The 22472-nt window shown below is 35.9% G+C and overlaps 2 protein-coding genes, 1 long non-coding RNA gene and 1 pseudogene across 4 annotated transcripts; 2 read left to right on the top strand and 2 right to left on the bottom strand.

The window, feature by feature from the left end:
- Positions 1 to 39: 39 nt before the first annotated feature.
- LOC125214727 (peamaclein-like) lies at positions 40 to 594 on the top strand. Its single transcript, XM_048115865.2, has 2 exons — positions 40 to 209; positions 298 to 594. The coding sequence occupies exons 1-2, from the start codon at positions 131 to 133 to the stop codon at positions 480 to 482; spliced, it is 264 nt and encodes an 87-aa protein (XP_047971822.1). The 5' UTR covers positions 40 to 130; the 3' UTR covers positions 483 to 594.
- A 1900-nt stretch (positions 595 to 2494) lies between these two features.
- LOC125200039 (disease resistance protein RGA2 pseudogene) lies at positions 2495 to 6779 on the bottom strand (annotated as a pseudogene). The gene is made up of 2 exons (XR_016135989.1): positions 3240 to 6779; positions 2495 to 2903 (listed from the first exon to the last, which is right to left on the bottom strand). The product of XR_016135989.1 is annotated as a disease resistance protein RGA2 pseudogene (transcript).
- Positions 6780 to 8399: 1620 nt separating this feature from the next.
- LOC125204664 (tRNA (guanine-N-7) methyltransferase) lies at positions 8400 to 10311 on the bottom strand. Its single transcript, XM_048103375.2, has 2 exons — positions 10133 to 10311; positions 8400 to 9349 (listed from the first exon to the last, which is right to left on the bottom strand). Exon 2 carries the CDS (start codon positions 9339 to 9341, stop codon positions 8577 to 8579), a length of 765 nt encoding a protein of 254 aa, XP_047959332.1. The 5' UTR covers positions 9342 to 9349; positions 10133 to 10311; the 3' UTR covers positions 8400 to 8576.
- Positions 10312 to 15069: 4758 nt separating this feature from the next.
- Positions 15070 to 16100, top strand: LOC148932874 (uncharacterized). The gene is made up of 2 exons (XR_016135020.1): positions 15070 to 15321; positions 15858 to 16100. It is a non-coding gene; the product is annotated as an uncharacterized LOC148932874 (long non-coding RNA).
- Positions 16101 to 22472: the final 6372 nt, after the last annotated feature.

Genomic DNA, 22472 nt, shown 5'->3' with positions numbered 1-22472 from the left:
TCATTTCCTCACCTACCTTATTCTCTTGGCATTCATTACCACCTCATCTTCTATTTATACCTTCTTCACTCTTTCTTCCCTATCACAATTCACACCTCTCTCTCTCTCTCCTTCTCACTCTCATCACAAGATGAAGAACATTGCAGCATTGCTCCTACTCACCCTCTTTCTCACATCCTACATTGTTGACGCCGCAATTGCAGATTCAAGTGAGTCACATTTATAGTTAATTTTTACTATTAATTTTCACAAATTGTTTTGACATTGTATTGTGCACTGATGAAATGAAATATGAAGGCGACTGCGATGAAAAGTGTGGGGTGCGGTGCGCGCAGGCAAGTCTCAAAGACCGGTGCTTGAAGTACTGTGGAATCTGCTGCGCGGAGTGCAAGTGCGTGCCCTCTGGAACCTACGGGAATAAGGACGAGTGCCCTTGCTATAGAGACAAGACCAACTCCAAGGGCAAACCTAAATGCCCTTGAACAAATTAATATTTGTATATACATATGTGTATCATATTATTTCATTGTTGTTGTTTTTATTATGATTATGCATGATTTAATGAAATAATTCATTAATTTGAGTTCTTACAAATCTGAAGTAAGGGTTATATACTCCTATATATGGAGTACTTTTTTCACTAGTTTTATTCTTTGTAATTTACTTTTCCGGGAGAAAACTTTGATTGAATTAAATTAGGTTGTACGAAGGATCCTAAAGTATTTCACTCAATTAAAAAAAATTATGATAAAAACGAATTGATTCGTGCAACAAAAAAGAATTATTTACCCCTAATAGCACCTCGAGCTCGTCTATGAAATAAAGTAAAGAAAATATATTAGGCTAATTAAGATCTTATTTTTTATTTTTGAAGTACTAGCTAGTACTGTATAAATAGAAGATATGCACAACAACAACAATAATTATAATAATAATAATAATAATGTATTTTTATTATAGTAACGATAATAATGATGCCGATAAGAAGACGAAAGACTGTATAAAGAGTCACATCTATTTTGGGAAAATAGAGAGGTGTTTTTTTGAGGTACAATGATATTGGTGGTGATAAAGGTCACCGGCATATCTTACATGATTTTGTTGATGATTATAATAATTTCATTTGCCATTATATGTACTATGTTTATGTCAACACACCAGCAACATCTACACATGCAATGCTAGGGATTGGTTTGGCTTTAACACTTTCATTGGACTATATCCATCCATCCCCTTTTCTATATGCGCGTCACTAGGTGTGTGCATGCATGCACATGAGATGTTGGCAAACTTTTTAAAAAGAAGGCAGCTTTTCAAAAAGTTAATAGATTTATTAATATATGGTGAATTGTGTCTCGTTTTGTAATCTCTTCACCATTCTAAAAAATTGTCAATTATTCTAAAAAAAATTCATTTTAAATTGAAGCTCAGTGGTGAATTTAGCTTGAACATGGTTTTTCGGTTATTTGATTTTTTTTTCTTTTGCCAATTTAATGAGAGAACAAAAGATCAACAATACATGAGAACAATACTAGCGAGAAAATTCAGAATGAGACTATATTTATGGACGGACTAAAGTTAAACGAATTTTTATAGATGGATGAACTATGATGCATTGGTGATCCCATACGTATTTTTGCATGATATTTGAATTGTAAAAACCAAAATGTAATATAGTTCAAAATACGATGTACTACAACTAATATTACGATAATAATTACTCCCTCCGTCCCAGATTTATAGTCACATTTAGTTATGGCATGAGTTTTAAGGAATTGATGGAGTGTGTAATTAATGAAGTGAGAGGTGGAGTGTGCCATAAATTAAATGAGATGGTGGAGTGAGATGATGAAATGTGTAATAAATGAAGTGAGATGATGGAGTGTGTAATAAATGAAGTGGGTTGGTTGAAGGTGGATCCCTTTTTGACTTTTTGGTTTTTATTTTTGTTTTGATTTATTTTAATGTAGATAATGACATTTGGGTGTAATTTTAGTGAATAATGAGGTAAAATTTTATGTTCGAATATGGAAAATTCTAAATGTGACTATAAATGTGGGACGGACTTTTATGGCAAAATGTGACTATAAATCTGGGACGGAGGGAGTACTTTTTTGGGTTATTATATGGGCCTTGAGCCCAGTGAGGACACTATCGATGAAGCCGTGAAGTAAATTCATTCAGTGCGTGAATTGGGCCCAATTCCTAGTTTTACAATACTTATACATTAATTCGCTCAAAATAATTTGTAAGAAAAACAAAAAAAGAATTGTTACATTTATAATTGTAATAAAATGTAATAACTGGGTAAACATAATAAATGAATTTAAATAAAAAAAATCTAAATAACTTTTACTTTATAATCCACATTTCTGTATTTCATTAGCCATATGTGAAATAAATCATGGAGTACTAACATAAGATAGAGAAGACTTCGATATGATTAGTGTTTTAGTATGAATTGATCTGGAAAGGAACAAAAACTAATAACCGAAAATGGTTGACAAAATCCTATTAGTTCATAAATCAAGCGGCCTATCCTCATATTCTACTCAACATAAACCATCAAAATACTTCTAAATCGACTAATTTGAGTAGACAATATAGAACAAATACGTGCTCAACGAGGACGAGACGACGCAACGCGTCTATAAACTGCTTGAAACGTCTGCCCTACATTCCTCGCAACTTTCTGCCCTTCCTCGGTCGCAGTGCTCAGCAGCTCGACAACAGGATCGTACAGTCATTCTCAAAGTGAGCTGGGGAGATAGGAACAGGGAAATGTGAATCACTCAAGGGGTTGCTGTGCGCCTGAGCTCGGTAGAACCGCTTACGAGGAAGGCCGGTTGTCTTGCTATGAGTAGTAGGATTAGAAATGGAGTCATGCTCCAACATTTTCTCCCCTACAGATCACAACAAAGGCTAGTAAATGTTAGGTTCCAGTTTATCCGTATGTTGTAGAAAAAGATGAGGTATTACTTGAAAAGGTACACATTGATCACAACCTTGCTCACATAGGCACTAAAGTAGAAAGCGACATCGTCTCTACTTTATTCTCTCTCCACCTAATTCTTAAAATAATTACTGTACCATATAAAATCTCACACCGAAAAACAAATGCTTCACATTTAGTAGGACGAAGGAAGTCTACGGTAGACTAGCCAATCGATTTACAAAATTAAAACATGGTAAAAATGACGATAAGAACTACTTCTAAATATAACGATGTTAAAACATACCAAGAAATGATCATGAGATCTTTGAATGCCGAAAACGAGGTGTCATCTAAACATGCATGCCGCATCTGACTTGCCTCGTCCTCGACTCTCGAGTTGCTCGAAGCGAGCACACCTAGCCTGACTCTCGCAGTCTCTGGTGCTAGCTTGCGCTGTCACCACTGCATGTGCCGGCTCTGCTCTCGTCAACTTCGGGAGCCATCACGTGCAACATCATTCCCAGTACATATAAAATCAGCCAAGTACAAGCACACAACAAGAATCTATGCCACCAAATTACTGAATCATAAGCTCAGTTTTTTTCCATATAATCAACAATATAAGTTGAATTATATTGGATAAATATAGATCTGGCAAACGTGCGCAATCTTGTGCCAATCCTCTCCACTACCTCTCTGGCATCGCCTTTCCAGTTGAGGGCATCCGGTGACTCTTAGGCACTTCAGATTTGGCAGAGCTGGAACCGATACAACCTTCGGGCAGTTTATAACAGTGAGTGTTTTAAGAGATGGTAGCTGATCTGGAAGTGATTCCAGCTCAGGAAGATAACTTAGATATAGCCAAGTGAGGTGCGGAAAGCTTAAGTCATGAGGCAAGCGTGTCATCTTGGGAAGATCCTCCAATACAACCCCACAAAGATTACGGAGATGTGTAATATCCGTTGGCAACTCTTCTAATTCTTGACACTCCCATATCTCGAAGACCTCTAGAACTGTAAGATGTCGCAACATCCCCTCTGGTAAACATCTCATTCTCTGACAATTGCCTATACATAAACTTACAAGCTGTTTTAAGGCTTGCAGACCTTCTCCTTTTACAGAAATTTCTTTTGCATTCTTAATTACCAACGACTGCAGCTTACTGAACTTTGCCAGTGTTTCTATTGCGAAACATGCCAGGCTCTCCTCAATTTCCACATCATGTTGTGCTCAGATAATAAAGCCAAAGTTGAACTACTGCATCTTAATTCCTCCAAATTTTGGAGGGATGAGAGTGGTGGCAGTATTAACGAAGGGCAATGCTGAATCCATAGAGTTTCGAAATTTGGGAATGCTTCTCTACTCCCTTGCTCCTTTGAGAATCCCTTTAGATTTGGGAGATCAATTAACTTGAGACTTTTCAGAGCCAGGAACTGTATCTTTACTGGGATTCCATTCCCAACATCTTCTTCAATAATATACTCCACCCCCACATTCCTTAACTCTCCCAATTTTGGAAAATGCCTACAATTTTCGCAATCACTTATATCAATCTTAACTATCTTTCCCATAGTTGAATTTGACATCCAACTTGGAAGATATCTACTGCTAAAGCCATATATAGAAAGAGATTCAAGATTAGGGTGAGGTTCAAGTGCTTCCAAAACCATTTCATCAACATCCTCCTCTTTCCTGGATGCATCATATCTTTCCCATGACAATCTCAACTTTCGAAGATTGTTTTTCTCTACAATCTTAGCTTTCCTTGCATCCATAGCGTCTTTTACTCTCTCTCTCCAGATGCCTAATCTCAAGCCTTCCACTAAGGTTCAAGTATTGAAGTTCCTCGAGTTGGTTATCTCTTTTGAGACCCACAACAAACGTACTCAATATTTTCAGGCCATTTAACTCTCTCATTTTAGGTGGCATCTCACACAATGATTCGCAGTGCCACAAACATAGATGTTGGAGATTATGCAAGGATGTTAGTTTCTTAGGTAAAGCCACAAGCCTATAGCACTAATCCAAGTTGAGAATTTGCAAATTCCAAAGTGAACATACCGAGTTGGGGAGAGTGAGAACTTGGGCACCAGACAAATTCAAGTATCTCAAATGTTTAAATTTGTCGATTGAAGGAGGCAAATCTTATATTGCTTTACCAGTTGCATTTAATACTCTTAAACTTGTGAACTCCAAGATGGAAGTAATGTTCATAGCTTGTTGAAAATTTTTAGGAAACAAGATATTTCTTTCAAACAAATTTACCTCACGAATAGTTGATGCACTTGTAAGTTTTGTTTCACTTTGTATTCCTGGAACTTTGTTCTCCATTATTGATTCTGCCAGATCATGGACGAGATCATGCATACCGATCTTGTTGTTGTCATGGCGATTTGTTTGTAAAAGAGATCTGAGCAGCAACTCATCACATATTTCACTCCCAACATCTTCCACTTCTAAAGTCCCGAAATGTAGCCATGAGCCATCCATAGAAGAATCAGTTCTTGCTTTTTAATGTAATGGTCCTTAGGAAAGGCTGCAAAATAAGCAAAGCATTGTCTGAGCTCTAACGGAAGATGATGATAACTCAATCTCAAAGCTGGTATTATCAAACTCTCTTCTTCTGGAAGCTTCATATCTCACTGTCTCTCACATGTATCCATTCCTCTTTGCTCCTTTTAAACCGTAGGATTCCTCCAAGCGTTGTAGCAGCTAGGGGCACTCCAGCACATTTCTTCACGGTCTGTTTCCCAATTATTTCCAATTGCAGAGGCACCTCTTCTCCTGGTCCGAAGGCGCGCTGTTGTAGCAGGGCCCAACAATGTTCATCTGACAACCCCTCCAGGCAATGGATTTGAAGTGTTGTCATTATATCAGCAACCTTCTTCTGGTGTGTGGTGACGACAACGGATGAGCCGGTTGAGCCACACGAAAGAATGTCTCTCAACTCAAACCATTTATGCTGGTGGTTGTTCCAAACATCATCCATTACAATCAAGTATCTTTTTTTGTTCAACAACTCCCAAAGGCGGCGCTCTGTAGCATCCAAGTGCTGCAGATCCGAAGCTTTTCCACTCCCCGTGGCAGATTCAATCATGGCCTTCACCAAAGTTTTCACTTCAAAATTATCAGATACACAAACCCAAATCCTTATGTCAAAGTGCTCTTCCACCTGTGGATCGTTGAAGACTAGTCGAGCAAGAGTGGTCTTCCCAAGGCCACCAACACCAATGATTGGCAGCACGGACATGTCCCGTTTGTCCGTCACATCGTTCACCAACATCTTCACAATCTTGTCTTTATCTTCTTCCCTGCCATGAATCTTATAAGACTCGTTTAACAGGGAAGCGGTCTCGCGTGAGGCTAGAGCAACTTCCCTCCGCCTATCTACAGGCATCTCGCGTAGATGAAACCTGGCGCACTCCAACGCAACAGCCTCCACTTTCTCGTTGACTTGCTTCATCCTCCTTGCAATATTGTGGCGATACATAATTTTCTTGAGGCTGTAGAGGCTGAGTTTGGAATCAGAGTGGTTGAGTTTGGAGACATGAGTGTTGCACTCATCCAAAATGTCATCAATCTCATAAGCAAGAGCGGTGAGCTTCTGCAGCCAGTTTCGAATCGGCTTGCTCTCGATTTGCTTGTCTTCGGCATCCTCCAACACAGCTTGGATGGTGGTGAGAGTGCTACAAAGCTTCTTCATCACATTGTCGACACCCAAGATCAATCCGATCTCCTTCTTAATAAGGGAGCTCAGATTATCAAGAACGAGTTGAAGAAATGCTTCTGCCATTATAAAACAACAACAATTAACAATTTTTGTCGGATGGCTAAATGAGGTAAATTGAGAAGGATGAATTTGAGAGGAAGGTATGTAACCGGTCAAAGTCATTTATTGTCATTTGCAATATACTCCCTTCGTTCCTTCATAGGTGCATTTTTCTATTTCGGGAAGTTCCCTTATAGTTGAGTCATTTCTATATATAGTAACATTTACCTCTCTCTTACTTTACTCTCTCTTACCTCTTACTTTATTCTCTCTACTTTATTCACTTTTTACTTTATTCTCTCTACATTTCTCTCTTTCTAACTTTTTTATCTATTTATTTAACACACTCAACATTCATTTCTTAAACTTCGTGACGAAAAGTTTCGCCTCAATTATGAGGGAACGGAGGGAGTACTACTACTAATTCAAATTTTAGCAGCGTAATCATTGCATGTATTGTCCATATGCTAATAAAGATTGAAACTTTTATTGGTTGTTACGCCATAATTTATTAGAAATAAAAACTCGGTAACACATCCGGATCCTGATCCATTAATTCTTAATACTTTTTTTATTGCTGGCGTCCACCCAGCAATATCTGCTCTCCGGAACTAACTGCGCTAAGCCCCTACGGGCAAAACATTTCGAATCTTGATCATATGCTTTGATGACTGTAAATTATTTTATTCATATTTTGTAGAAATATTTTTATATAAATGTATTTTATGAATTAAGTGTTGGATAATTTCTGAAAAGTATAATTTTGAAAAATTCAGAAATATTAAAAGTAAAATAAGTAAATTGAATTAATATAGTTAACTTATACTGAATCAACATCTAAAATAAAAACTACTTCAAAGTAACCATATTATGATGGGCCATAAAGTGTTCATTCTCTAATTTGGATGCGTCAAACATTAAAAAAAATTATAAAAAAAAATTATTTTCTGAAATTTTACGTAAATGCCGATTAGAATTTGTTGGATATCTAATTTAAAAACTGCAAAAACACATCAACAACATGTAATCAAAATTATATATAGTTCGATGGTAAAAAACTATCACCAAGAAAAAAATATAAATAAAACTTTGAATAGTAATTATGAAACATTCATTCATAAGTTTTATAAAATTTTACGATTGCTTTTTTAGAGAAAAGAATGTTCCGAATAATCTTCATTGTGAAACACTACCTCCGTCCACGAAAATAAGGCACATTTGTCATTTTTTGTTGTCCACGAAAAATAGCGCAAATTCAAATAATATGAACTTCATATTCCACTAACATTACTTCTTTTTTACTTTTTCCTTTACTTTTTCCCTTTATTTCTTATGAACAATATAAATCTCATATTCCACTAACACTACTTCTCTCTTACTCTCTTATTTTTTTTCTCTTATCTCTTACTTTACCAATTCTACATTAAAACTCGTATCTTTCACAAAGTGCTATATTTTTCGTGGACGGAGGGAGTAGTATTGTATATACAAAAATGTTGGATTGAAAAATTTAGATGTATTATTATAATACGTACTCGCATTAATTTGTTAGAATAATAAAGTATATGCATTTGAAATGACAGATTTAATGATTTCATATCAAAAAAATCCCATAAAAATGACTCCTATCGTAATCAAAACTTCATTTTTTTCACTCAATTTCTATAGGAGTACTATTTCTTAAAAATTTCACCGAGTCAAAATGAGACATTGTATTACAGAAATGGAACAAAACATAATAACCGAAATGGTTGAGAAAATCATACTAATTCAAAAATCAAGCTTCTCCTCACAATCTACTCGATCATTAAAATACTTCTAAATCGACTAATTTGAGTAGACAATATTGAACTGCAATCCTCAATACGTACATCAACGAGGATGAGACGAAGCAATGCGTCTATAAACTGCTCGAAACGTCTGCCCTTCATTCCTCGCAACCTTCTGCCCTTCCTCAGTCGCAGTGCTCAGGAGCTCGACAACAGGATCGGCCGCAAGCTCTTCCTCCGTGAGAGGCTCAAACAGCTCATGATCATCCAAACAGCCTTTCATCCACGCCCCGAGCTCCTCCACGTCACTTATTGTGTATATAATCCCACCAACTTTAAGCACGTACGCATACTCGTCCAATAGATGGGGGCTAATCACCCTACGCCGATGGTTCTTCTCTTTGAAATGTGGATCCGGGAACAGAAAGAACATCTTGGTGAGCTGCGCCTTCTCGAAGTAGTTGGGAATGTACTTCATGGAATTCGTCCGAACAACAGACACGTTGTCGTATTTGCCAGGGGTAGAGACCCTCAGGGCTAGGATTCTTTCCTTCACGTACTCTGTCACTTTGTCCCTCAGTTCCATCCCGATCATGAGTGTATCAGGGAAAAGTGTTGCGAGGCTGATTAGAAGCCCGCCAAATCCACAGCCAATATCTGCAAACTCAATCTTTTTTGAGCCATTAGGGAAGAACTTGGGGAAAAGGGCAGAACAGTCATTGTCAAAGTGAGCTGGGGAGATGGGAACAGGGAAGTGTGAATCACTCAACGGGTTGCTGTGTGCCCGAGCTCGGTAGAACCGCTTACGAGGAAGGCCGGTTGTCTTGCTATGAGTAGTAGGATTAGAAATGGAGTCATGCTCCAACATTTTCTCCCCTACAGATCACAACAAAGGCTAGTTAATGTCACTACTCACTAGAAACAAATTTTTCCATAGTCTGCCAACAAACAACAAATTTCCATTTTTCATAATATCATAACAGGTATTGAAGAATACACACGCATCCAACAAAAACTGCGATTGCGGGATTCACTTTGACGCACGATGTTTATAGAATTCATCACACAATTCAATTTTATAACCATCAAGCAAAGTGAATATCAAATATGTTGCATAAAGAGTGCAAAAAAGATAACACATGATGAGGCATCCCAAATAATATGGTAAAAGGAACTTATCAATCATTCAAGAATATAATCGCATATAACAGATGCAAAACACATATATGAGCTAAAAATTTAAAAAAATATATCCAAAACTGATTTAAATTGCATCTGCTCAGGCAAGTAATTTGTTACAGTACAGCCTTCAAGATGTTTGTATAGAATCTAAATGGTTTTCTTAAGCTGAAATTTGCACAATCACACAACATGTTTTTCATGAATTGTAGGATTCAAAGCTGCAAAACCAAAACATCAACATCTAGATCTACATTACTCTGAAGAAGGAACAAGTGTCTAATTAAGAGATGAAGCCAATTAACACCAAATCCCCAAAAAACTCATATCTCCAAACACAACATCAACTGTGAGCTGATTCCACGTTTTGACACCGGAACATTCTACCAAATTCATCTATTTTCCAATCAATTCACCAATTTTAGCAAATAAATTCACCAATTTTTAAAAGATTAAAGCAGCAATTTCGATTGGACATACCGTCAGTCAACGAAGGTTCTTCTCCTCTTGTCTTGGGCGGTCACCGTCGGCGCAAAGCAAAGCAGAGAGAATGAGAGCGCAGCGGCGTGGAGGTTGAACGCCCAGGCTTCGACGGAGGAGGGTTGAGACTTGAGAGCAAGAATTAGTTCGGGTTGGGCTTTGTTTTTGATAAATGGGCTAATGGACAAAGATTCAATAATTATAAATGATTAGGTTGGGTCGATTTATATAAAGAGATAATCACGCATAAATAGAGATGTCCAAGGTTTTTGTTTTGGGCGGTTAAACCGCGGAATCGTAACCGGCGGATCCGGTTTCGAATCGGAACCGTGAGATTTAAGTCGAACCGAAACCGTCATTTTTGGAACCGTGGTTCAGTTTAGGTTCCAAAATTTCAGAACTGAAACCGTGTCGGAACCGCCGATTCCGGGCGATTCCACACCAGAACCGCGAAAAACCACCAAAAAACCGTGAAACCGAGTCGACGCCGGAAACCGGCGGTTCCGAACCGTAACCGTAATCGCCGATTGTGGAATCGGAACCGTGAAATACCCTCGCGGTTCGGTTCCGATTCAACAATTTTCAAAATCGGAACCGGCGGTTCCGGAACCGTGGGCATCTCTACGCATAAATGAAATTAAACACGCACAATTCTCAAGCAATTTTGAGGGTTTAGAAGAAGGGGGAAGAAGAGTAGGGAACTGTTTGGGGGATTCAAAAATTGAGCATAATTTACTAAAATAATTAGGGAATTAATTAGGGAGTAAAAATCAGAATTACAAGTCTAATTTGGTCAAAATTGGGATTAAACCCGTTGACCATTAGTTTTTAACTGAACAGTTAGTCTATGGCCAAAATCGTAAAATGGTCATATGTTCAAGACCAAAAAATCCAAAAGATAAAATTTAGAACCAAAATTGTAAAATAACCATATGTTCAGGACTAATTTTGGCATGTTTTTTTCTTTTATTTCAATTTAATGTACAAATCTAAAATTTTATTTTATTAAACTGGTATCAAGAAAATTATAAGAGCAGTTGAGCTCAAATATATTTTTTTTCTCCATCTACCACTTGAACCGCTAAATTTCGTTAAGTTTAAGCACATCGGCCCAAACTAAAATTCCCTAAGTCGAGCTTAAAAATCTTTGGACCCAATGCAGTCCAAAACCGACCCATTATTACAACATTCTCTAAATATGAATTGTTTAATTGTAATAATGAATACTTAAATTTTAAGAAATGAGGTATTCGTTTCTTGAAAATTATGAATTTTTGAAATGATATGGAAAATAATGTAAAAATTGGTAACGTAAGATTGAGATAGAAAATAAATTTGTTTTAGTGAAAAATTGACCTCATCTTATTAGAAAGAGAAGTTTCTTAAAATGGAAACTTAATATTTTAAAAGACGGAAACAATGGAAAGCGTTTTCATTCCTAAGAAATTGAGGGAGTAACGTTTAGGCCTGTCAATTTTTTATACGACACGATAATCCGACACAAATTTTGGTCAAGTCTTATTGGGTATGGCTATTTTTCGGGTTGACCTACTAACAATCCGATGATTTCGGGTTGGTTCGGGCTACCCGATAAGAAATAAAAGTATTGTTTTAATTATATTTTTTAATTAAAAAACTTTTAAGATTTTAATTTATTATTTAAATCATGATAAAGGTTTAATCTTATTATAAAACATTTTAGGAGTAATATCATAGTGTAATATCAAGTTTTAATAGCTAGTGAAACGTGAGGTCCACTACCAAGCGTAGTTAAAGTGAAATGTGACCAAATTTTTGGGATAAAGATAGTATATTCCACTAATTTTTTTCGTCCATTTAAAAGTTACGCAATTTCTTAAATCAGTACCAGTAAAATATGAGGCATTTCCTAATGGAGGAAGTATATCCTACCTTGGTAGTTGGTTCATGAATCCACGAATCTTGTGGCAAAGTAATTTTGTCGAACTTTTGAAAGGTGGTTTGATTCACCAACTTTTGTCACTTAAATATTTCTACTAGACTAGTTTAATTGATCGATTGAGCGGGTCACAACTAAAAAAAAAATGGCTACCCCACTTTTTTCATCAGATTCGGTTGCTGAAATAGGTATGGTAAAATGAAATCGTACCAAAGATTTGTTAAGATATATATACATTTTATATTATAAGAATAATAGTATTTTGAAATTGATAACCGAAAATTAGCTACAATTATGAGCAATAATCAATATGTTTGGCTAGCCAAATTGGATTGACAATGATAATAAGGTATTCCATTTTCTTGTCTCACTATCTTCGTACGAAATCGATATGAGATTCCTATCAATACAATCCATTTTACATCCGATATCCACCGATCCACGAACGACATACGTATGTTGGTGGTAAACTCAAAGTAAGGGCTGTTGGTCACACTTCCAAGTTTCGGGTATCCCTTCCACTGACTATTCAGTTTTTATTCTTTCTTTTTTTTGTCTGATTACTAAAAAATAGAAACTCTCCATTTTAGGAAATAGACTCCAAAGTCTACTAATACTAATTCCAAACTTTTTCTCTTTCTCTTTTTTACTTTTTTCATTTTTTTTTTCTATTTCTCTTACTTTATATATTTTACATTAAAACTCATATCATTTTCAAAGTTTATATTCGTAGAAAACAGAGGGAGTATATATTGGTAAACCATCCTTAACTAAAAACCATGATCAAAAGTATATGGTTAACTCACATATTGAAACTTTCAAGTTGCAAAGTCATTTAATCTCTTTGATCCAAAAAAAAATATTTTTGCTATTTTGAGATATCTTGTATAAATAGATCACTTTTATTTTATACTCCCTCCGTCCCAGATTAAGAGTCACTTTTTGCCATAAAAATCCGTCCCAGTTTAAGAGTTACTTTTTGAATTTTCCATATTTGGTCATACAATTTTACCCCATTCTTCATTAAAATTACATCAAAATGCCATTATCTAAATTAAAATAAACCAAAACAAAAATTAAAAGTCAAAAGGGACCCACCTTCAACCAACTCTACCATCTCACTTCATATATTACACACTCTACCATCTCACTTTATTTATTACATACTTCAACTCTTTCTTAAAACCCGAGCCATAACAATAAGTGATTCCAAATATGAGACGGAGGGAGTAATTTTTTTCTTAAATGAAGATAAGTCATATTGTCCGCTAATAATAGTACAATCAATTTTTTTTACTCTTATCTTACCAATTTTATATTAAGAGTTAGGCGTTTTAAATTTTTAATAGCGGTCAATTCTTATGATAGAAGGAATATATATTATTTTGCCCGCAACAACTTTTTTCCTTGGGCCAAATTTTATGACAATTATAATAACATATTCCATGGGCGATGATGCCTTTGTTGGCTGGCCAAATTGGACCGACAATTATAATAACATTATCCCATTTTCTATATTTTTCTAATTATACGATGATTTGATCAAACCAATGACAAGTTAAACCAAGTCACATTTATATCCTCTTCCAACTTTCTTCCTTCCACCACCACCTTTCATATCAGAGAAATGACGGCTTATGGTGCTGTTTTTTCTCTTAGAAATACAATCAACAATATTGTCGATTGTTCTCATTTTAGGCTCGTTGGTAGCTCTAAACAAATCATAAAGGTCGTGTACAACAGGTTGAAGCCATGGGTCGAAATTCTCAAAAGAGTAGACAGGACAAGCCCAAGCCAGAACAGGAAGAAAGTGAATGCTTTGGATGGAAGAATCAAACAGGCAACCTGGATATGCATATTACATTTATCTAATAAAATTAGTCTTCGTTACTAATACTTCAATCATTTTTTTCACTCTTTCAATCTTTATGAATTTCACATTAAAAATTATGTTGTCTTCAAAGTTCTTATATTTATGGAACAAGATGAAGTTATTATGCATGCTTCACTATAAATTTCATGAAAAATTTGCAGTAAAAAATTTTTATATAGACGCAAAATTTAGTTATGTCTTCTATACAATATTTCCATGAGGGAGAAAAAATATTTTATTTTCTCTTCATTTCTCTTACTTTATTCATTATTCACTTAACGTACTATTCTTAATTTCCATTTTGAAAAGAAACGCTTCAATTAACAAAAAGAACAGAGGGAGCATATAAATTATTCATAAGCCCTAAATTTACCCAACAACGCATCTATAGGAATCCAAACCCAAGGCCATTTGAAGTTCAACCAAGCCCAAAAGCCATGACCCACTGCAAGACTAAACCAACTAACTTTGAGTCTTGACCAATAAATCCGTAAATGTATGATCCAAATTTAATTTCGAATAAAATCATGCGTATGTTATATACGAATATATTATTGCAAGATTATTTTGTCTAGATGAAAAATAATGGGCGTTAAAAAATTAAAACCAAATATTTTCGTCTCTTAAATTACAGAATGTTCTAAATGATTTTTTTTTAAAATTATAGTGAGCCGATGTATTAACTAATGAATCACATCCTATATATTGTATCCTCTAAATTTCCTCAAATATCCATGTAAATTAATCACAAATCCCATGATTACATAAGATTCCTTTAACCACTTAAAATAACCATAATAATTAATGGTCCTGGTTAATCCACTCATTTTTACCTTCCACTCGATTTATATTAAGATCTAGGGTGAGACTTCAAGGTGATTGATAATAAATTATTTTAATTTGCAGCTAGAATTTCTTTGATCCTACCTTTTCATTCAATTCAAAATTAATTCTAATAACAAATTTACTAATAATAAATTGATTCGTATACATCCCAACTATAGATAAGTAGCTTTTATTAAATTCACTCCTATCCATCCCAATCACTACAAGTCAATCATAACTTTTAGCATAAATGCACCTTATTTTTACCTCTATATAAATGAAGAAAATAAGCCTATGCAAATCATCAATCCAACAATTTATTCATTATGTATCAAAGTAAAGTTACAATTGTCGTGCTTGTATTGATGTTTGCATTTGCAGGGCAAGCAAGTGCAACACCTAGCTTCAAGCAATGCTTTTCCCGATGTATCCCTGGTTGTGCTTTTAAAAATGATAAGACTGAATGTGTTAAAACGTGTTTAGCCATATGTGTCCTTCATGAAACGCATGATCCTTCAAGTCAGGGATGCAATTATTATTGTGCACTGGCTCAATGTGTCAAATTTGGTGATGGTATGTACTACTTAATTGATACTAGCATCTTGTACATACATATGTTTTTGCTAATGTCCATCCTTTAATTGTAGTCATTTCTTTTATTATCTCGAAAAAAAATGAAGTTTGGTATGTCTCATGATACAAAAATCAGTCAGAAAAATCATAGGGTTTGGAATTTTCGCATTCATCTCACATGGAATTTTATTATTGAACTAGTGTTTGGTTTTAAGTGTAGAGAAATCATACGTAGATGTTACCACCATTGAGCTACACGATGCAATTTATTCTTGAAGAAAATAGTACGAGTTGTTTTGATATATAAAACATATATACATATAAGGAAGCAGATTGTTTTAGTGTAGGATAATTACAAACAAATTTAAACTTTATGTTTTTTTCATTTAAATTTTAAAATTTCAGGACAGGCCAGAATTTAACCAAATGTTATATTTTTCTGGCAATTTACACTATTATATATTATTATCCTCAATATTTGTAGTAATGAATTGAAGGAATATTATGCTAATTTAGTTGTTCTTATTATGTTTCAGATGTGACGAAGGTTGATGAATGTGTGAACATGTGCGAGAGCGAGACTAAAGAATGCCGCTTTGCTCCTCCAGCTCCACCAATTCCATCTCCACCCCCAAGAAATTAAAGAAAATTAGATAAATAAAAAGAATTAGAGAGCTATCAACAGTTTAGTTGTGATATCTTTGTTCCTTTTTATTATGGAGTATATAATAAGTTGCAGGGTTCAATATAAATTTCATAAGGAAATAATTGTTAATTTATTTTTATATAGATGCAAAATTTAATCATGTTTATCAGTCTACGGATAATTTATGTCCATAGGGAGAAAAGCGATGTTACTGTTAAAAATATTTTGCAAGAAATATTTAGTTGATTTGTAGAACATTGATATAATTAAGTAGTCTGCTATTTCTTTGAGCTTCGTAACGTACGGTAAAATGAAGTAATGAATGTAGAATAAATTATTCATAAGCCCTAAATAGAACCAACTGCATATCTAACCCAACTATTAATTAATCTTGATTATTTAATAATGAATCAAAGTGAGAAATAATGATCGATCCGGTCATAATGAATCTTTCAATAAATATTTGAACAAGACCTTAAAATTATAGCCATATTTAATCACACTCATTTCGAGAGTTAAAGATATAGTAGTACTATATATTAACAAATAGAAGCAGAAAGTTATCAATCATAGGAAACAATATTATGTAATTTTGGTTGTGAATATTGATCTATGTGCTGAATTTGGTGATGGTATGTTCTTGTTATTTAAATGTACTTCTACTCGTTCCGTTCTTAAAGTAAATTCATTTTTATCATACGTCGAAAAAATTAGTCTATTTCCGATTTTATATAGTGCAAATTATCAGAAAAATCATTAAGTTTGGATCATCTCATACTTAAGTCAACAGAAAAAACTTTAAATGTTGAATATTTTTTCCCAATTATCACACATGGAAATATTTTGGTTAAATTGTACTTCACCCATCCCATACAAATAGATAGTTCTGAAACCAAGAGTTAATGCATAAATGTCAAAGTAAAATAGAAAAAAAAAATAGTGGGATTCATATTATTATAAAGAAAAAAGTTATCTAATTTATAATTTTGATCTAATTTTAATGGACATGCCAAAATGTTAAAAATAATTACGGCATAGATGGAATATCTGATATGGCTAGTGAGATATCATACATAGACAATGGCGGATCCAGGAATTAAAAATGGTGGGGTCGGACGAGAAAATTAATATAATAATATTTAAATATATAAAATAGTACTCCCTCCGTCCCACTTAAAATGCAACATTTGGGAATCGGCACGGAATTTTATGTAGTGTTGTTTTGTGAGTTAATGAAGAGAGGGTAAAGTAAGAGAGGAAACGTTTGGGAATCGGCACGGAATTTTATGTAGAGTTGTTTGCATTTTATGAAACGTTTCATTTTTAATGGGACAATTAAAAAAGGAAAAACGTTTCATTTTTAATGGGACAGAGGGAGTATTAAAAATACATTACAAATGAAATATTCCTATTTTATATTAAGCGCGATAATTGACTTGTACGAGTATTCATATTTTGATCACAAATGAAATATCCCTATTTTATATTAAGCGCGATAATTGACTTGTACGAGTATTCATATTTTGAAGCTAAATTAAAGTTATTTCACTGGAAATAGTTATGAATATTTATCCTTTAGTCGTTGTTCGTGTTCAACATTAGTATTAGAAGAACTGACGAAAACAAAAAATCTTTATAAAAGAAATGTATCCATTAATCTAAATGAAAATTAGTTAAAATCAATGACCAAAAGCAATAATTATATTTATTAAAAATAGATAAAAATTTTATTAGTTACTACTAGTTTATAATAAAAGTAAAAACTAATAAAACATGATTAAAAGATAGTCAATAAACTACTAAAAAATAAAAGTAAAAATAATAAAACATGATTAAAATATGATCAACTAAACTAGAAACCGAGAATTCATATTTAAGAATAAAGTTTAAACTTTTATACAAAGATAAATTTGTTCTACTAAAAAGGAAAAGTATTAATTGTATTTTTTAATTAATAAAAAGCCCAAATCAATGCATATAAGGAAGAAGAAGGGAAAAGGAAATAACAATGGAGGTCATCGAAAAAGCTGCGCCGCTTAAGGTCTGAGGATGAATCATGGGCCGGAGCTCCAGATGCTGTGGGGCCAGGGGTTGTTGGGAGGAGTCTTTGTGCTGTGGGGTCGGCCGACTCCGCGCGATCCCACATGCATCCGCCAGTGTACATAGACATCACTGCTGGTGAATTAGAAAATGTCATTACGTATAAAGTCATTTGATTGAAAACATCACGTGTAGGCAACCTATTTTTCCGATCGTGAAATAATTGCGAACGATGACAAATTTTGTACTATTTCTTCCTAATTTTTAAAATACCAGGATGAAACAGAATTTGATTAAATTTTAGAATTTTTTTAGCAATTTGCTAATACATGTATTGTTACGATGTTATCCTCAGTATTTGTCATTTTGTTTTGAATCCTCAATATTTGTCATTTTGTTTTGAAATGAAAATACATTATGCTAATTCAGTTATTAAAGTCATCCACAATGGGGCGGAGGATAGCCCAAACGATGGGATGCATCCTCCGCCCCTTCGTCCGCCAATAAAGCCTCGCGGACGATGGCTTCTCCATCGTCCGTGCCCGATGCATCCTCCGCAGACAATACGCTGCGAGGTCGCATCATCCCCGGTATAATCCACCCCACTGTGGGCGACGCGAACGATGCCGCGGAAGATGCGACGCGTTTATGTTTTTTTTTTTGTTTTTTTCAATTTTCACACACTATATATACATCCCATTTTTCACTCCATCCACCCATCCACGCTCTCTATTTCAAAAAAAATTAATCCCAGAGATTAACCAAGTCCGAATATTCTGATGTTCAGTGGTAGTGGTACACGGTGGCCGGGTACAGAACCCGATGAATACCGGCCCTTCGACTCCAACACCCAATACGATCCTGATTTCAGCACGGACTCGTACGGGCTATCAGACATGGAGCCTTTTCCTATCCGCGTACCCGCCCCACCCCGCGGCCTCTCCCTCCACCACCGCCTTGGGCTCCACCACCAAGAAGAAGCGGACCAAGGCAAGAGCCCAGAAGTTGCCGCTTCCGGCGCTGAATGAAGAGTTCGCCCCGGGGAGAACGAACTACCAGCCGGAAGAATCCATCGTCTTGACGAGGTGTTGGATTGATATTTTAGAGGATCCGGTGTTCTCCAACAAACAGAAGCAAATTGCGTATTGGGAGCGCATCGTTGGAAAATACAACGAGGCCAAGCCGCCGACCGCCTACAAGCGCCAAAGGGAGCAGCTCTGCAAACACTGAGAACAAATAAACAAGCAGGTAAATTTGTTCACAACGGAGTACGACAAGTGTCTGAGGGAGCACGGCAGCGGTGAGAGTCTGACGAATGTGCGCAACAAAGCGGTTGCGTCGTTCATATCATTGTACGGCGATTTCAAGAACTTCCGGTCCTGGCTCCTCTTGAAGGAGAAGTAGAAGTTCGTTGGAGGTATGCTGCCCCAATCGACGGCGGCGGCGAAGAGGGCGAAGCATACCTTCGCCGATGATTATACGAGTAGCGACAGCGGCGCAACTCCAATGGACCTCAACCATCCGGTGTACGAGGCTGCCAAGGACAAGGGCAAGGCGAAGGCGACATCCTCCCAGGCCGTGCCACTGACAAACACATATTTTGCATGTTTTTAAGGGCTAGATTTGACTCGTTTTAAATGTCAATCATGCAAATTATGTTCTTAAATTGCATATGTTATACATTTGGTATTTTTAATGTGTTTGTTGATAAATGATAGAAAAAGATAGAAAATGGTGCAAAAAGACCAAGGTGCAGCAGCCTCTGTTCGAGCCTATTCTGCCAGCGAGTTTGAAGTCCAATCAGTGCTTAATTCATATCATTCTCTTCGTCTTCGAAAGAGCTTCGCGTGGACATCTCGCACGTCTCAATCGAAGTTCTGTGGAGAAAGTTATGACTATTCTACGAACATTGCGCAGTGCAGTCAAAGCTGGCGGAAATTAGGCGGAAATTCAAGGAAGGAATAAATTATTGCTCAAATCTCTCCTATTAATTGAAGAATTCGAAAATAATATCTTTTATATTTCTTGGAGGATAATTTTTACCATTCATAAACCCTTTTTCTAGCCTATAAATACCCAAACCTAATTCACAATCTCTATCTCATAGCCTCCAATCCTTCCCCCTCTACACCTTCTTCCATTCCATATTCCACACCGAATTCATCCATCTTCCATTGGAGCGGAGCTCTGCAGATCCAGGCAAGAGAGACTGAAGATTGAAGATTCAACCTTGGGTTTTATCAATTTCTTTCATGTCTAGTACTTTTATTGATTTTTACTACTTGTCTATGAGTAGTTAAATATCTTTTGTATGGTTTTTGGTGAAGACTATTATGAACATGTTTTGATTTATTGAATTGAACTTTTTCCTAGCTCTTGTGATTGTTTTGCTTGTTCTTGTGCTTTTATTGTTATTTTGTTTGGCCAACTTTAGAACTATGTTCGTTTAACTAGATTAATCGAGAGATAGCTAGTTTTACGTGGTAAAAGGAACGAGTACAACACATAGGTTTATCTGCACTCGAGAGAGGGGACCCTTTGTGAGGGCTTGAGTCTTAGGAACTTAAGGAGTTAGAATCTAATCTATTAGAAGGAGACTTTGATAGTTAGAGTCTAATCTACTGGATAGGTACACTCGAGAGGGGGCTTATCTGATAATCGCGACTTTCCTAATAATCCTGGAGACACATAAAGGTAAAGGTTCTATGAGATTAATCATCACTAGGTTATATTAGTTGGATCCCAAAACTCTACATTCTTTAGCCTGTTTTATATTATTTTATTTTATTTATTTATATTTATGTCTAGTTTATAAAACCAAAAACCAAAAACCAAAAATAATGTGTGTCTCTAGATAGTATATGACGCTTAGTATATGATAGACAGTTGCAATCTTATTCCTTGTGTTCGATAGCCCGGTACTGACCTTTAGCTATACTAGATCTACCATGTAAACTTGCAGGTATTTTTAGTGCTAATAAAAAGTGCATCAGCCACCGGCCCCATCCCCGTCCCCATCCTCGGCCACGACCCCGACCCCGACCCCGACTTCGGCTGCGGGACATGCCTACACGAAGTTGGTGGCCTCCGCCAACTTTAGGACGTTGTTGGACACGCACAACGCCCTCAGACAGACGGATGACCCGGCACAAGTCGCATACCTCCAGCATATGATCGAGCGCCTCCGCCGCAAGTTGGGAATGCTTTAGACTAGCCTCTTCATCTGTAGTGCACTTTTTTCTTTATTTCAACTTTGTAACTTTTTTTTAATTAAGTAAATGTAGGATTTGCCTTAATTGTGGTGTTTTCTTATTTATTTTGCTTGATATATTTGCAAACATAAATTAAATACAAAATAGAAGTAAAAACTATAGGGCCGACTATAGGGCGGGCTATAGTCTGCCCCATTACAGGTGGAATGGTAGGAGGATAGAATGATGATGTGGTGGAGCACAGGGCGGGGTTTAGGGCGGACTTTAGTTCGCTCCATTGTGGATGCCCTAATACTTTGCTTATGTGACGAAAGTTGGTGGGTGTGTCGGTGTGTGAACCTTATGCTACTTAAAAATGTGGTGCTTCTCTTCCAATCTCATCTCATGAAATGAACGAAAAATTAAAAGAATTATAGAGCTATAAGTCTAATATTTTATTTTATTTGCCATCAAAATTTTAATTGCGATATATTATGTTTCTTCTGTATTATAGTTATATGTTGGAAATTCGAAGACTCATTGGAATCCCTTCTCACTCGACAGATTCCTTCTCAACTCAAAACTATTCCAAAGAGACTCTCCATTGATCTCCAAAGTCTGCAAAACAAAGTTCATTCATTTTTCCAGACGCTCAAAGATATGGAGAAGGCTTACATTTACGAAGTGGAGAATATGCCTCAAGACGAACCTATTTCCTCGTCCTTTGGTTTCCCTGGAACCAATTCAAAGATGATTGGACTATCCGACCAATTTCAACAACTCAAAGCCGCTCTTCTGGAAGATACCTTCCCGTTGTATCTCCACCGGCTAGTTGGAACTGCAGGAGTTGGAAAGACAACTCTTGCAATGCAAATTTATCAAGATCCACAAATTCGTAGCAAGTTTGACTGTCGCATTTGGGTGACCGTAGGCCGAGTACCTCAGCCGTTAAGTCAAATTCTAGAAGGCATTCTTGCTCGAATTACTCAATTAGACAAAGAGGGGAAAAAAAGAGTTTAAATGAAATATTGCATAGCAAGAAATGTCTCATTGTGTTGGATGATGTTTGGGAAAGAGATTCATGGAATGGAATTGCCTCAGGTGTATGGGATAGATTGAAGTGTTTCTATAAAGACATCCAAAATGGGTGTATTCAATTATTGGTCACCACCCGGCATCGCAAATTGATTTGTACTTATATGTTAAGTGACTATTGGCATGAGGTGAAGTTTTTGAATGAAGAAGAAAGTATGGAACTATTATGTGAGAAGGTG

The sequence above is a fragment of the Salvia hispanica genome, chromosome 2 (genome assembly GCF_029641045.1).
Source record: "Salvia hispanica isolate PSC_SH4W2 chromosome 2, Shi_PSC_v1, whole genome shotgun sequence".
NCBI classification, from domain to species: Eukaryota; Viridiplantae; Streptophyta; class Magnoliopsida; order Lamiales; family Lamiaceae; genus Salvia; species Salvia hispanica.
This window is presented reverse-complemented; position numbering and strand designations above follow the sequence as displayed.